The sequence below is a fragment of the Callorhinus ursinus genome, unplaced genomic scaffold (assembly GCF_003265705.2).
Source record: "Callorhinus ursinus isolate GAN/ISIS: 27379988/994484 unplaced genomic scaffold, GSC_fseal_2.0 scaffold61, whole genome shotgun sequence".
In the NCBI taxonomy this organism is placed as follows: domain Eukaryota; kingdom Metazoa; phylum Chordata; class Mammalia; order Carnivora; family Otariidae; genus Callorhinus; species Callorhinus ursinus.
Window position 1 is genome coordinate 408028 of NW_027397123.1, and position 14335 is coordinate 422362.

The 14335-nt window shown below is 52.9% G+C and overlaps 1 protein-coding gene across 3 annotated transcripts in view; it reads left to right on the forward strand.

Moving 5' to 3' along the window:
• Nucleotides 1-14335, forward strand: part of AKT2 (AKT serine/threonine kinase 2) — a 46128-nt gene that overhangs the window by 25648 nt on the left and 6145 nt on the right. For all 3 annotated transcript variants that reach the window (XM_025854243.2, XM_073885382.1, XM_073885381.1), the window contains 4 exons: nt 1916-2044; nt 2756-2867; nt 11764-11917; nt 12356-12487. In XM_025854243.2, the coding sequence (XP_025710028.1) occupies nt 1916-2044; nt 2756-2867; nt 11764-11917; nt 12356-12487 (527 nt within the window). The remainder of the gene's footprint in view (nt 1-1915; nt 2045-2755; nt 2868-11763; nt 11918-12355; nt 12488-14335) is intronic.

A 14335-nucleotide genomic window follows, 5' to 3' on the forward strand; every position in this document is an offset into this window, starting at 1 on the left:
CTTTGTGATTATTGCAAGTAAAGTTAGTTTTACTTATTCCTTTCCAAGTTCAGTGCCTTTTATCTCTTTCTTTTTCTTCTTCTCTGGCTAGAATTTCCAGTGCAGTGTTTAACAGCAGTGGTGAAAGCAGTAGACATCTTGGTTTTTTCCCTGATGTTAATGAGAAAGTTTTCAGTCTTTCATCATTGAATGATATGAGCTGTGGATTTTTCATAGATGCCCTTTATCATGTGGAGGAAATTCTCTTCTGTTCCTAGCTTGCTGAGTATTTTTTTTTATCATGAAAGGGTGTTGGGTTTTGTCAAATGTTTTTCTGTCCCAGTTGGAATGATCACGTGGTTTTCTTCCCCCCTTCTATTAATGCGTATTGCATTGATTGACTTTCATGTACTGAACCACCTTTGCATTCCTGGGATAAAACCCGCTTGGTCCTGTCTGTATAATCCTTTGTGCTGTTGGATTTGGGGTTTTGCTGGTTTTTGAACTTTATATCGACATTGGAAAGAATTGAATAAGTTAAGTCCTAAAAGATACTTAGAGTAGCACCTGACACAGTATACACTAGTGTTACCTAATCATTGTTATCAGTTAAATGGATACCTCCCTGTGAGAGGAGACCAAGACTCAGAGAAGTGAAGTGACTTATTGGAGGCCACCCAGCACACCCAGCTCAGAGCCCACCCTGCAATCCTGCCTCCTGTGTGCCATGGGGGTCGGGGGCCTGGCACAGTCTTGTTTTGCTTGCTTGCACACTGGGCTGATGATAACAAGCGTTTATGGAGTGCCTGTGGTGTGTTGGGCCCTAAGCTGGATGGCTTATGGTTGCCATCTCATGTTCTTTAACAGCTTGAGCTAGAATTCACACACCATACAATTCAGGAATTTAAAGTATACAGTTCAGTGGCTTTTAGTGTAGTCAGAGTTGTAGACCCCTCACTACAGTCAATTTTAGCATTTTCACTCCCCTGGAAAGGACCCTGCCCTCCCCCTTGGCCATTCCCCTCCGACCTCCCCCCACATTTCCCCCTCCCAGTCCTAGGTAGCCACTAATCTGCTTTTCACCTATAGATTTGCCTACTCTGGAAATTTTATACAAGTGGAATCATAATTTGTGGTCCCAAGCTTTTTTCACTTAGCATAGGTTATGGTTCGTCCATGTTGTATGTAGCGTATAGTAATAACTTCTTCGTAGGACTGAGTAATATTCTCTTGTGTGGATATGCCACGTTCTGTCTCTCTGTTCATTAGCTGATGGACTTTCGAGTTTCCCCTTTTTACAGTTATGAATAATATTGCTGTGGACATTTATGCACAAGTTTTTCTGGAGGTATGTTTCACCATCTTAATTTAATCCTCAGCGGCCCTCTGAGGAGTGGGTCCTTGCCGTGTGGGCATGTGTACACAAGGTGCTTGGATATTCACGGTTTGAACAAATGGAAGCAATCAAGGGGCACTCAGAGGGCGCAGCAGCAGTTATACCATGCCTGGCACAGTGTTTTGACATTTGATCCACCTGCACGGCTGTCCTGGTGAATACCGGCCCATGGGATTTGGCCTTACAGGGCCACAGGGCATGTGTGTTTGGAAGCCTGGGCCTCCCCTGGGAGCGGGCCACGTGCTGGCAAGGACGGCCAGGATGGCTTGCTGCTGGCCGCACGCGGAGGCAGCTGGTGCCCTGGGGCACTGCAGCAGGCGCCTTCCTGCCAGGCCTGACCTCTGGATCACTGGGGCCCAGCCCAGCACCCGGCCTGGCCCAGCCTGCGTCAGCAGGGGCTGCCTGGAGGTTCTCTCTAGGAGAGGCGCTCTCCTCCCCGCCCTCTCATTGGCCCTCCTCCCACCCAGGTGCCCTTTGTGGGGTGCTGTGACACAGGGCTGCCTGCCCTGACCTCTCTCCCTCCCCCCTGCCTCTGCTCAGGTGAATACATCAAGACATGGAGGCCCCGGTACTTCCTGTTGAAGAGTGATGGCTCCTTCATTGGATACAAGGAGCGGCCTGATGCCCCTGACCAGACCCTGCCCCCCCTGAACAACTTCTCTGTCGCAGGTGCGTCTCGGGCACACCGTCAGGTGCTCAGGGAACGAACCGCTGGTGGGTCCAGGAGGCGCCCGGGGGGTTGGCCTTTCTTGGGTGTGGGCCTCTCCAGGGCCTGCTTGCCCTTGGATCCATTTCCCACCCTTCCCGCCTGCCCCACCTTTGTGTCAGCTGGGCCTGGGGTGGGAGGGCTGAACTGGTGGCCAGTGGGGAGTATGAAGAAGGGAGAAGCTAGGCATTTCCCAAGCCCCCCGCCCCAGGCAGCACCGCCTCCGCGGTTCTAAATCTGCAGACCAGGCCCCGTGCTTCTGGTTGGTGTCAGGCGCCTGCTGTCCTTCCTGTGCTCTGGTAACAGTCCACTTCTCTGTCCCTCTAACCTAGAGACAGACAGCGTGGCCTCCCGCTCATCTGATCACAGGGCTAACTTCACATCCTCTCTCCCCTCCGTGGTACCGCAAGTGGTGCCTTCCAGCTGGATCCTGGCCAGTGAAAGCTTGGCAGGCCCAAATCCCTGACCACTGAGCTGTCACCGTCTGGTGGTCTATCCCCCTCCGCAACATACACTGGACCTTGAGCCCCATAGAGACAAGGCCAGGGCCGACTCGGTCACTAATGTATCTCTACACCATCTGGCATGCAGGAGGTGGCTCAGGGAATGTGGGCTGCAGGCCAGTGGGGCTGTCCCCTCACTTTCTCAGTTCTGTCCCCTCTCTCTGTCTGCAGAATGCCAGCTGATGAAGACCGAGAGACCACGGCCCAACACCTTTGTCATACGCTGCCTTCAGTGGACCACGGTCATCGAGAGGACCTTCCACGTAGACTCTCCAGATGAGAGGTGAGCCTGGGCCTCCGTGTGGCCACCCTTTGAGGGTGGCCCGGCCTAGTGTGAGGAGGAGGTCCACAGATGGACAGAGTCCCTTGGGCCCCTGCCTAGGAGTTTCCTGTCTCAGCCCTTCTGAGAGCTAGAAAGAGCAGGGGTTCTTGGTCTGCAGACCTTCTTCTGTGTTCTCAGACTGGAGGGTACATTGGAATCATGGGTGGAGCTCAATAGCACAGAGCTTTGGGCCCATGTCAGGGCCTCCCACTGCCTGCAGATCTGTGGAGGGTCAGGGAGCTGCATTTTTAATGAGCATCGCCATTGATTTTGAAGCAGAAGGTCCAGAGATTCAGTATTAAAAGGATCAGTTTAATCATCAGAAGAGATGGTACAGATTCACCTAGTTCAAAAGTCAAACAGTGTCAGGAGGTGTCTGTCACTTCTGCCCCCATTCACCCCCGACCCCCGCTAACTGAACTGCTCTTCTTCTGTGTCCGTGGAGAGCTTCACGGGTGGACGGGCTCACTCAGATAGACGTTTGCACCCTGCTCCCCTGGTTCGTTCTTTTTACACAAAAGGTAGCATCGTACACAGACTTCTGAACTCTGTTTTGTCCTCATTGTGTCTTGGGGCATCTTTCTGCTTCAGTCTCCAGAGAGCTGCCCCCCCCCTCCCCCCCCTGCACTGGCTTTGGTTTTTCTTTCAGACAGTGGCACACCTGTGTCCCCAAGTTTTCTGAGTGGTTCTTGATGAATGTGATCGGGGTTGTTTCCAGGCTTTGGCTCATTCCAGGTGGTGCCACGGTGAAGTACCCTGTGCTTACCTTGTTCGATGGATGTGCAGGCGAACCTGTAAGAGGAGTTCTTAGATGCGGGATTTCTGGGTCACCAGGAATATGCATTTGTGATTTCTAAGAGTGATGTCTACGGGTCCTCGCAGCCTTCTGTTTTCTAACATTTGGATTTTTACCAGTCTGATCAGTGGGAAGTGGCACCTTAAGGTAGTTTTCACTGACCCTTTTGTTTGTACGGGTGAGTTCGAGCATCCTCCCCTACCTTCAAGGGCCACACGAGTTTCCCTTTCTGAACTGTCTGTTCATAACCTTTGCTTATTTTTTGTTGGGTAGTCTGTCTTTATTTCATTTCTGAAACCTCTTTATGTACCAGGAAACTTAGACCTTTGTAATGAGTAGCACATACCTTTTTCCCCACTTTGTCCCTTTGGATCTCACTTTGAGAAACACTTCTTTGGCTTGTCTGGGGGGTGAGGATTCAGCCAACCCTGTGGAGAACCCAGGAAAATGGTGCCGTCCCTGAGAATCTTTGGCCATGACAGAAGTATTCAGTACCTGTGGTATCCAAGAGGGGGGCCAGGAGTCACAGGTGCCTTTTGAGCTTTTGAAATGTGAAATGTGGCTAGTGCAACTGAGAGCTGGAATTTTTATTTTTATTTAATCAATTTAAACTTAAGTAGCCGCATATGGCTGGTGGCTCCCTCTCCGACAGTGTGTATCTAGAGGATACGCAAAACAATATCATAAGATGTGTTTCCATAGTCTGTAGTGTAATTGTCATCGCATGGCCTCCCAAAGTTAGAAATATGCCTTCTCTGCCACGGGCAGCAGAACTCCCTACCATTTCAGGCCCCCCCTGAGGTGTGACTCTGCTGAAAGCTGGGGACAGAAATCATGGACTGCCAGTAAAAGCAAATGGAGACCAGTAGGTACATAGGGCCTGGGTGTCGGAAGGTGTTGGGTAGGAAGGCAAAGGAGACTTCAGGAAAAGGGACCAGCATATGCAAAGGCCCGGAGGTGAGATAGGTTGTCATCTTAGGGACCACAGAGGGTTCTCCGTCACCAAAGAATCAAGGACCAGGGGCCTTGGAAGAGGGCCAGTGGAGGCCTTGCCGGCGAGCTCAGCCAGGTCGTGGACTCCAGATGGAGATCTTTCCAGGGCTTGGCAGGTTGTGAATCAATTGGGGTTTGTCACAGGGTCGCTCAGAGATTCAGGGGGATGGTAAACAGGAAACCCTTGATTTGGCAATACCTGGTACACAGTTTGCAAGCCTGAAAAGGAGCACTAGGGAGCTGGCAAAGTGTTGTAGTAGGCAGGAGCCCTGCTCTGCTTTCCATTTTGGTGAGACTCTGTGCTCTTCAGCATGGGAAGGAATACCTTTACCAGGACGGTGGGGGCTGGACAGGCCCTGCCTTGCTCCTTTTCTTCGCACCTGCCGCTGCTGGAGAGAAATCTGCTGGGGCTGCTCTGAGGCCAGACCCCAGATTCCTGGCCTTAACCCTGAGGGAGGTGTGAGCTAGCAAGAGGGAGGACGCTCACACGTGGCTGTCCTCACTGGCCTGCCCACACAGGCCCGAGCCTGGGGAGAGGTGGGCGCGGGGTGGGGGTGTTGTCTAGAGGCCGCAGTGGCCTGCTCCTTGGGCTCCTGGGAGCTTCTCCTGTCTCTGCCCAGACTCCCCACCCCTACCCCCGCCCCCTTGTTTGAGATATCCAGGAAAGTGGAGAGAACCTTCTAAGAAACAAACGTGCAGGTACCCTGTACCTAGACTCAGCAATCCAGCATCTGCCGTGTTTGCCTCATCTGGCTTTGTTTTGTGATGAATTGTGCACTTCTGATCACACTTCGTGACACTTTGCTCCTTCATACGTCAGCAGGCGTCTGCTGAGAATGAGGACTTTCTCCTACAGAGTCATGATGCCGTTACCACAGCTGAGGTGACTCTTCGTAGTAGATACTTACCGATCTCTGCATGTCCATGTCTACTAGAATTTCCCCAGTTCTCAAAATGTTTTTCAAACCAGGATTCCTTCAAGGTACTTGTCTCTTTGGCCTTTTAACCTCGTTCAGGCCTGTCTTTCCCTGCCCAACAAGACAATTGATTTTTTTTTTTTTTTTCCCGACAAGCCGGGCTAGTTGTCTTGTAGAATGTCTCATGCTTGGGATGTGTTATTCTGCTGCCTTTTGGCACTGTTTACTTTGTTCCTCTGTGCCTGTTTCCTGTAAACTGGAAATTAGGGCCTGAGCAGGGTTGGCAAACCACGGGCTGGCCTTCTGTTTTTGCAAAGAAAGTTTTATTAGAACATGCTATGCCCATTCATTTACAAATTATCTATGGCTGTTTTGCCCTACTATGGCAGAGTTGAATAGTTGTAACAGAGATTGTATGGCCTCCAAAGCCTAAAATATTTATTTTTTGGCCCTCCCCAGGAGAAGTTTGCAGATGTTTGGTTTGAGTAGGTATACTTAATAGTGCGTCATGTTGTTATGACCTTTTAATGTAAATCTTACCGTGTCATTTTTCTGCTTAGAACTCTGAGTGGCTTTGCTTCCACTGGGAGTAAACTCCGGAGTTTATGCCATATTCTTTTTTTTTTTTTTTTAACATTTTACTTATTTGGGAGGTGGAGAGAGTGTGCACATGGGGGGAGGAGCAGAGAGGGGGAGACAAGCAGAGTCTGCGCTGAGCATGAAGCCCGATGCAGGGCTCGATTCCATGACCCTGAGATCATGACCTCAGCCGGAATCAAGAGTCCTATGCTCAGCCAACTGAGCCACCCATTATTTTTTAAGTGGGCTCCATGCCCAGCAACCGGCATGGAGCCCAATGCGGGGCTCAAATTCAAGACCCTGAGATCAAAACCTGAGCTGAGATCAGGAGGTGGCCGCTTAACTGACTGAGCCAGCCAGGGGCCTCAGCTTATGCCATATTCTCCTAAGTGCTACGTAATCTAGTCTCCTCTCCAGATCCTTTTCTATTGCTGGTTTCCTCACTGTAGCCACACTGGTCTCTTTGCGATTCCTTAAACCTGCCAGACACACTTCCTGCCTCAGGCCACAGCGTTGGTCCCGCTGTGTCACTCTCACAGTGGAGCTCAGGTCCTTGGCTGTGGTGGGGACGGGGGATGAAGCGGCTAGCCCAGGCTGCCCCCATGGAATCATGCTTGCTGGTGCCTTGTATCTCCTCTGCCCCTTGGCCACCTGACACCCTTTGTCTGGAGGACTGCCATAGTCTCCTGATGCTTGCTCTCCGTACCCCCGATCCGCACCCCACCGCAGCTGCAGGCTTAAAACAGAAGTCACCCACTGCACGGACCCGTTAGCGGCTTCCTGGACCATTAAGGATGAAGGTGTCTGCCCCTAACCCAGTGCCACACGGAGCCCGGCGTGTGCTGGGCTGGTCCTGCCTCCTGCCCTCGACCCCTCTGTTCTTCTCTGTCACCATAGCCATGCGGCCACCTGCCAGGTCTTCTGCAGACACTCCAGGCTTGCCGGCTGGCTAGGCGAATTCTCACGGCAGCCCTTTGAGGTGCTTGTTCTGTGCCAGGCACTGCCCTAAATACTTTGTGTCTCCTGCTTGTTTCGCCCTTACACGCACGAACCTCGTCCCGGCTCTCTTTGTCAGCCAAGACGGAAAGTCAGATGGCCCGGCATCGCCACCAGGAAGGGACAGACCTCGGATTCACGCCAGGCCATTGGCTGCAGAGTCTGCTTTTCAGCCTGTGTGTTGTGCCCTCGTGCGAGGGAGACAGACCAAGGCCTGAGAAGTGAGGTCTCTCAGGGCCCCACGGCCAGTTTGCAGTGGACTCGAACTCAGGGCCCAGCAGCCTGCTCCCAGGCTGGTCTGCATTTGGCCTAGTGCTGCCTGGGGGAGCATGGCTCCTCCCGCTGGGCTTCCTGCGGCCCCGGAGCCCACAGGAGGGATGAGAAGGCCCCTGAAAGTACTCAGTTGATGGGAGAAGTGCTTTGAGGGCGGTAGGGACTCGTGGGTTTGTGTCCTTCAGCTCCTGCTGGCTGGCTGTGTCATTGGGAACCTGCTTGCGTCTCTTCCTCAGTCTCCTCGTTTATAGAACGAGGTGAGTAGCAGCGCCTACTTGGGAGGGTTGTGGACAGACTCAGAGGTTATGGCGCATAAACCACCTGCGCAGTTTCTGGTTGCGGTGCGCTCTGCGAGCCGATGGTGTTCCTCTTGCTCTCTGGTTGGGGAGCCCGCTCCAAACGGTGGCCAGGGCCAGAACTCCCCAACGGGCGCTTTCCTTCACTCCAAGCCCGGCTCCACGGTGCTGTGTCCCTTATTCCCTGAGCCTTCCTGCGGAAGGGCCCTGCTTGATACCCCCAGGCCTCATCTGGGAAGGAAGCTGTTACTCTCAGGGAACGGTGGCATGGTGCCAGAAGGAGCACAAGGGCCCGATGTGAGTCTCAGCTTTGTCACCTCCTGTGTGTGTGACCCCCACAAGTGACTCCACCTCTATGTGCCTTGGTTTCCACATCAGAAATGCCCCCCTTTCTCCAGTGTTCTTGATGAGTGTGGAAGGAGCTGGTGTCTGTGGAGCCTTTATTTTTCTCATCATGTCTCTGGAGAAAGGAGGTTGGTCCCCCTGGGGGCTCTCCTTTGAGGGCTGGAAGGCACAGCAGCCCCAGCTCTGGGTGGGAGCTCCCCTCTGCCCCAGACACCATGTTGCAAACCCTTAAGGAGTACCCTGGACAGAGGCCCTTGCTTTTTCTCTGGAATTCTGTGCTGCAACCTTGCAGTTTTGGTCCAGTTGGAACAGGATCGGGGGCTTGTCCGGCAGTGGGAGAGCCCCAGTCACCCCTGAACAACCTCCTACATGTCTGTGGGTTCCTTGGCTCCCTGTGGTCCTGGGCAGCGTGACCCAGGGTGGAGGGCATAGGTCCAGGCCTCACCCAGCATCTTGAACACCTTCCTGGAGTCAGACGCTTCCCGTGTACCGTGCTCTGTACACAGCTGCTCACCTGCGCCTCAGCGTCCCTGGTCGGCCGAGGAGGGGTGAGCTTGCCCTGGGGGCAGAGTTGCTGTTTGAGCCCCAGCCCGCACAGCTCCAGAGCCCCTGCTTCTCATCACCAGCTCTGCAGCCCAGGGAGTCCCCTTGGAGCTGCTTCCGGTGCTCCCGTGGTGTGGATGAACCATCGTTTATTTATCCAGGCTTCTGTCGATGGACTGTGTGTGTTCTCCCTTATAAACAGATGATAGATGATGGCGCACTCTGCGTCTTAGTCTTTAACTTGCTTTTCTCACGTGACAGTCCCTCAGGATCTCTGTATGTGAGATATATATGTATTTTGTTTTTTTAACGTCTCTTAGGAGATTGGTGATTTTTTTTTTTCTTTTCTTTCTTTATTCTTTTAAGTAGGCTCCGTGCCCAGTGTGGAGCCCATTGCAGGGCTTGAACTCACAGCCCTGAGATCAAGACCTGGGCTGAAGAGTCAGATGCTTAACCGACTGAGCCACCCAGGTGCCCCGGTGTTTTTTTTTTTTTTTTCCCAGTCCATGGTCTTCTACCTGAAGTCAGCATTTAAAAATTTCTAAGAGGACAGTTATGATCTGGTAAAGCCTATCATGGGATGTGGCCCACCCGTCCCGTTTTTTGAAAAATAAAATGTGAATGTGGGAATAGGGATTTGTATTGTAACTTGTCCCAAAGAGGTCATGGGTTAAAACAAGTTGAGAAATGGCAGCCTGAGGCATTGGCTGAGAGGGAGGAGGCCCGTGCTCCTGTGCCTGCGTGTGTGCTGGGCCTTGGTGTGACCTGTCTGGGTGTGCACTGGGCCTCTTTGTGCACCACGTCTGGGGCTACTTGAACTTAGGCCTCCTTGCTCACTCGTTCCCCAGGCACCTCCTGAGTGCCCGATCAGGTGCTGTGTTGTACCATGGACAGACGAAATCCCTGCGCTGTGTGGGCCTGGCACACATGGGTTATGGGGCCCCCAGACTTGGCCCAGGGAGGGCCGGTGTGCCAGCACTTGATGTTGATGCTGGCGGTATCCACACATCTGTCTTAGGAAGCATGATCTCCTGGGAGCAAGGCTGCTTGTGCACTGGGGCCTCTGGGTTCAGCAAGCCATGGAGCTGAGCGAGGACAGCCCTGCCCTTTGGCTCTGGACGGTCATGGGCCTTCTGTGATTCCAGCTAGCAGACTCGGAGCACCCACTGTGTTGTTTTTTGGTGTTTTTTTTTTCTCCAATCTGTGCCTTGGTTTCCCCATCTGTAACGTAAAAGTTGGGGGGTAGTGCTCTGGGAGTGTATGTGATGGGGGGGACAGTGGAATTAGACTCTTCCTTGCCCCTGACTCCCAGTTCCCATCCCTGGAGGCAGCCAGGGCCCCGTGTCATGCACGCCCTTCCAGAGGGGTCCGTGCTGCGGTGAGCACATGTGCCTGTGCGTACATTCCTCTTGCTTCTAACTCCAGGAGTGTGACACTCTGCCCTGTTCTGAACCTTAATTTTTCCCTTAACGTGTCTCAGGCCCTCCCACGTCCGCATCTAGATCTTTTTTTTTTTTTAAGATTTTATTTATTTATTTGACAGAGAGAGATATAGCGAGAGAGGGAACACCAGCAGGGGGAGTGGGAGAGGGAGAAGCAGGCTTCCCACTGAGCAGGGAGCCCGATGCGCGGCTCGATCCCAGGACCCCGGGATCATGACCTGAGCCAAAGGCAGATGCTTAATGACTGAGCCACCCAGGCACCCTTGCATCTACCTCCTTTCTCTGAGCTGTGGGGCGTTCCGTGTGTAGACGCCTCACGCACATTCCCTGCTCCCCTCAGCACTCTGGGAGCTCAGCACTGTGGCCACCCTTCAGGAAACGCAAGTTGCCGTCAACCTGGAGGCACACCATTATTTTCCATAATACCAAGCAAAAGCAGTGCCCAATTCAATCGAGATAGGCCACCGACTGTAAGGTGCCCCCGGATCCTAGCAGTGTCAGAACCTGGGGAAATGTGCGCATGGGACCCCTGGGCTGTACGGAGTAGCTGCAGTACCCTAGGGATGTGAGGAGCTGAGGACTGAGTGCAGCCGCCCCCAGGGTGGCCCCGGCTCCTCAGGCCACTTGCTCCCTTTGTGACCTTGGCCAGGGGCCTCCATGCCTCGGTGGAGAGAGCACAGTTTCGCCTGCTGCCTGGGCCTGAGGGTGATTCTGGAAGAAGCATGGCTGACTGTCCAGTCTCACTGAGGCTGATCGGAATTGCTGTGATTTGGGAGGTTGCCTGCTTGGGCTCTTTGAATTTTCTCATTCTTAGTGTGCATTTTATTTTTCTCACTGTTCATGGGCCTGTTTTATAGCTCTAAGCAGAATCCAAAGGGGGTTCAGCATACACTGGGTCGAGCCACCTAAAATTGTGTGGTGAGTCAAACACGGGAGGGGTATGGAAAACTGAGTATCGTTCAGCCTCCTGCTTTCTTTTTTGTGATCTCTGGTTGTTTTTACGTATTTCTCCTAGATCTATTTTCCCTTTCTAGAGACAGAACAGTTTGCAAGTATCAAAAGAAAGCTATTTCCGAGCAAGTTCTAAATCGTGAGTGACAGAAATAGTTTATTCTTAAACCAAGCTCCTTTTGGCTGGGACCTGCTTCCCTGTCTGCCACCTTCTCCTTCACATCTCTGCCCCACTAGGAACCTCTGTCCCTGAGCCCTCCTGGCAGACAGCTCCCTCCGGGGATCTTCAGCTTTCTTCGGCTGATGAATTCTTCCTTTTACTCTTGGTTTGCTTTTACAAAACATCAGGCTTGCCATTTGTTCTTGGAGGAATCCCGAGGAGCACTGTGGCTCAGGGTGGTGGCTCATTTTCAAGGGACTGTGAAGAAAGGTGGTCTCCCCTCTTTGGTCATTTAATTGCCGTTCACCTCAAGCGTCCCTCAGGCCAGGCCACTCCAGGACATAGATGGACTCTCTGTCCGAATTCCACTCTTGCCTTCTCTTACCCACTGCAGCCAGAGGATTTATAAAATGTCAGTCCTGTCGCGTCGGCTCCCGCCAGTCAGACAGATCTTGCCAGGATGCCCAAAGGTGTTGGGTCATTTGCTCCCATTGGAGGGGGTGGGGCTCCATCCTTCCCGCCCAGACTCCGTGGGACTCATGGCTCTCGTGACCTGTCCGTCACAGGGAGGAGTGGATGCGGGCCATTCAGATGGTCGCCAACAGCCTCAAGCAGCGGGGCCCAGGTGAGGACCCCATGGACTATAAGTGTGGCTCCCCCAGCGACCCTTCTGTGGCTGAGGAGATGGAAGTGGCAGTTAGCAAGACTCGGGCCAAGGTGGTAAGTACTGGGGGGCAGGCGGCCAGTCTGGGAGCACCCCTCTCCCCACCAACACTGGCCCTGCCGCCCTCGGGTTCCATACAGAGCACACAGGGGAGCAGCCGGGACCCTTCGTGACTGCTCTGTGGGATGGGTGATGTATGGGTATAGGTGCCCCAGGGCTGCTCTTTGCCCCTGGAGTGAGGGGCAGCTGCATCCTCAGAGCTCAGGAAGTCCTGTCTACCCCCATATCCCAGCCTCCCGGGGCCCCCTGCCTGGGAGAGCTCTGGTCTGAAGGCCACTTCAGAGCAAACAGTTGCTGCCCAGAGCCTCCCTTCCTGCTCATGCCCGAGCGTTTTGGCAACAGTGGCCTTCGATTTTTCCTCTCTTTGTTAAAATGTCCTCCCGTGGGCCACGTGCCAAGCACTGACTGCCCCACTCTCTCCCTGTCCTGGGCAGACCATGAATGACTTCGACTATCTCAAACTGCTGGGCAAGGGCACCTTTGGCAAAGTGATTCTGGTGCGGGAGAAGGCCAGCGGCCGCTACTACGCCATGAAGATCCTGCGGAAGGAAGTAATCATCGCCAAGGTGGGTGTGCCTGGGGCTGTAGCAGCCTCCGTGGTCCTGGTTGGACTGCGCTCACCCCAGCCCACCCCACCCCACCCTCCGGGCGACCAGGGGACTAGGGTGGAGCCTCCGACTAGGCCTCACCCAGCAGGCGCTATCAGGGCTTGAAAGCCGGTCTTTTGTTGTGGCAGAATGGGCCGGTGGGGAGGCCCTAGGGGTGGGGGCTTGGCTCAGGGCCTCTCCATAGGAGGCTGGGCCAGCATGGAATTCTGTTCCTTCTTTTTCCCCCCATTCAAGTTTTTAAAAGGGAAAATTGCTGACATAAAGTATTTAAAAGAAAAATAAATACAGCGGACTCCCATGTAGCCAATATCCAGCTTCAACGATTGTCAACATTTGGCCCATCTTGTTTCATTAGCTCTGCCCTCCCCTTTGTTCTGGAGTTATCTTAAGGCATGTTCTAGACATTGTATAATTTCACCCATATAAACATTTTTTTTTGAGAGAGAGTGAGCAAGAGAGAGAGAGCACACAAACAGGAGCAGAGGGAGAGGGAGAAGCAGGCTCCCCACTGAGCAGGGAGCCCGATGCGGGGCCCGATCCCAGGATCCTAGGATCATGACCTGAGCCAAAGGCAGATGCTTAACAACTGAGCCACCCAGGCGCCCTACACCCATATATACTTAGATACGTACCTTTAACAGCTGAAGATTTTAGGGGCGCCTGGGTGGCTCAGTTGGCTAAGCGACTGCCTTCGGCTCAGGTCATGATCCTGGAGTCCCAGGATCGAGTCCCACATCGGGCTCCCTGCTCGGCAGGGAGTCTGCTTCTCCCTCTGACTCTCTGACCCTCTTCCCTCTCGTGCTCTCTATCTCTCATTCTCTGTCAAATAAATAAACAAAATCTTTAAAAAAAATAAAAAAAAATTATAAAAAAAAATAAAAAAAAACAGCTGAAGATTTTAAAGACTATAACGGAACTACGATCTTATCCAGCTAACAGTAGCCTATGTGACTGGTCCGAGGCAGGCTTCCTTAGCCTCAGCACTGTCGGCCTTTGGAGCCAGATCATTCTCCATTATGGGGCCACCCTGTGCACCGTACAATGAGTAACTGCACCCTGGCCTTCACCCCTAAAGCTAGTAGCACAATGTTGTGACCATCGAAAATGTCTTCAGACATTATCATCAGGGGTCCCCTGAGGACAGACTCAGCCCTGGGAAGAGCCAGTGTCCCTTACTGCAGGCGGTGGGGATTTTCCACAGCTCTCTAGGGTCCTGCTGTGTGTTCAGATACCACACTTGAGCCCGTGTTCGAGGGGCCTGGAGGGCCTGCAAAGCCCGTGCTGGGCCCACCCCCAAGTTTCTGATTTTGTGGGTCTCGGAGGGGCCTGCGAATTTGCATTTATCCAAGTTCCTAGGCAACATGATGCTGTCAGTGTGGGGACCACACACTGGGAACCGCTGTTCCACAGCGCAGGGTCCTGATCAGATCCCTTCCTTTTTTCCTTTTTTCAGCAACAGCACTTCCGGTGGTGATTCCCACTGCCTGTGGGGTTAGCTCCAGGGTCTTACAATGGCTGCTTCTCCCTCCTTAGAGATGCTAAACTTGGCTTGTGGGTTCCGCAGGTGACATCTCGAGCCCTCTGTCATAAAGTCCCCATCGACTTCTCACCTTGCGGCTTTGAGAGAGGGCCACTGATTGGCCTTGTCTGGGACGATTCTTTTTTTTTTTTTTTTTTTTTTTTTAAGATGTATGTATTTGAGAGAGAGAAAGCACAAGTGGGGCGAGGAGGAGAGGGAGAGAATCTTAAAACAAAGCCCCACACAGGACTTGATCTCACAACCCATGAGATCATGAAACCAAGTGT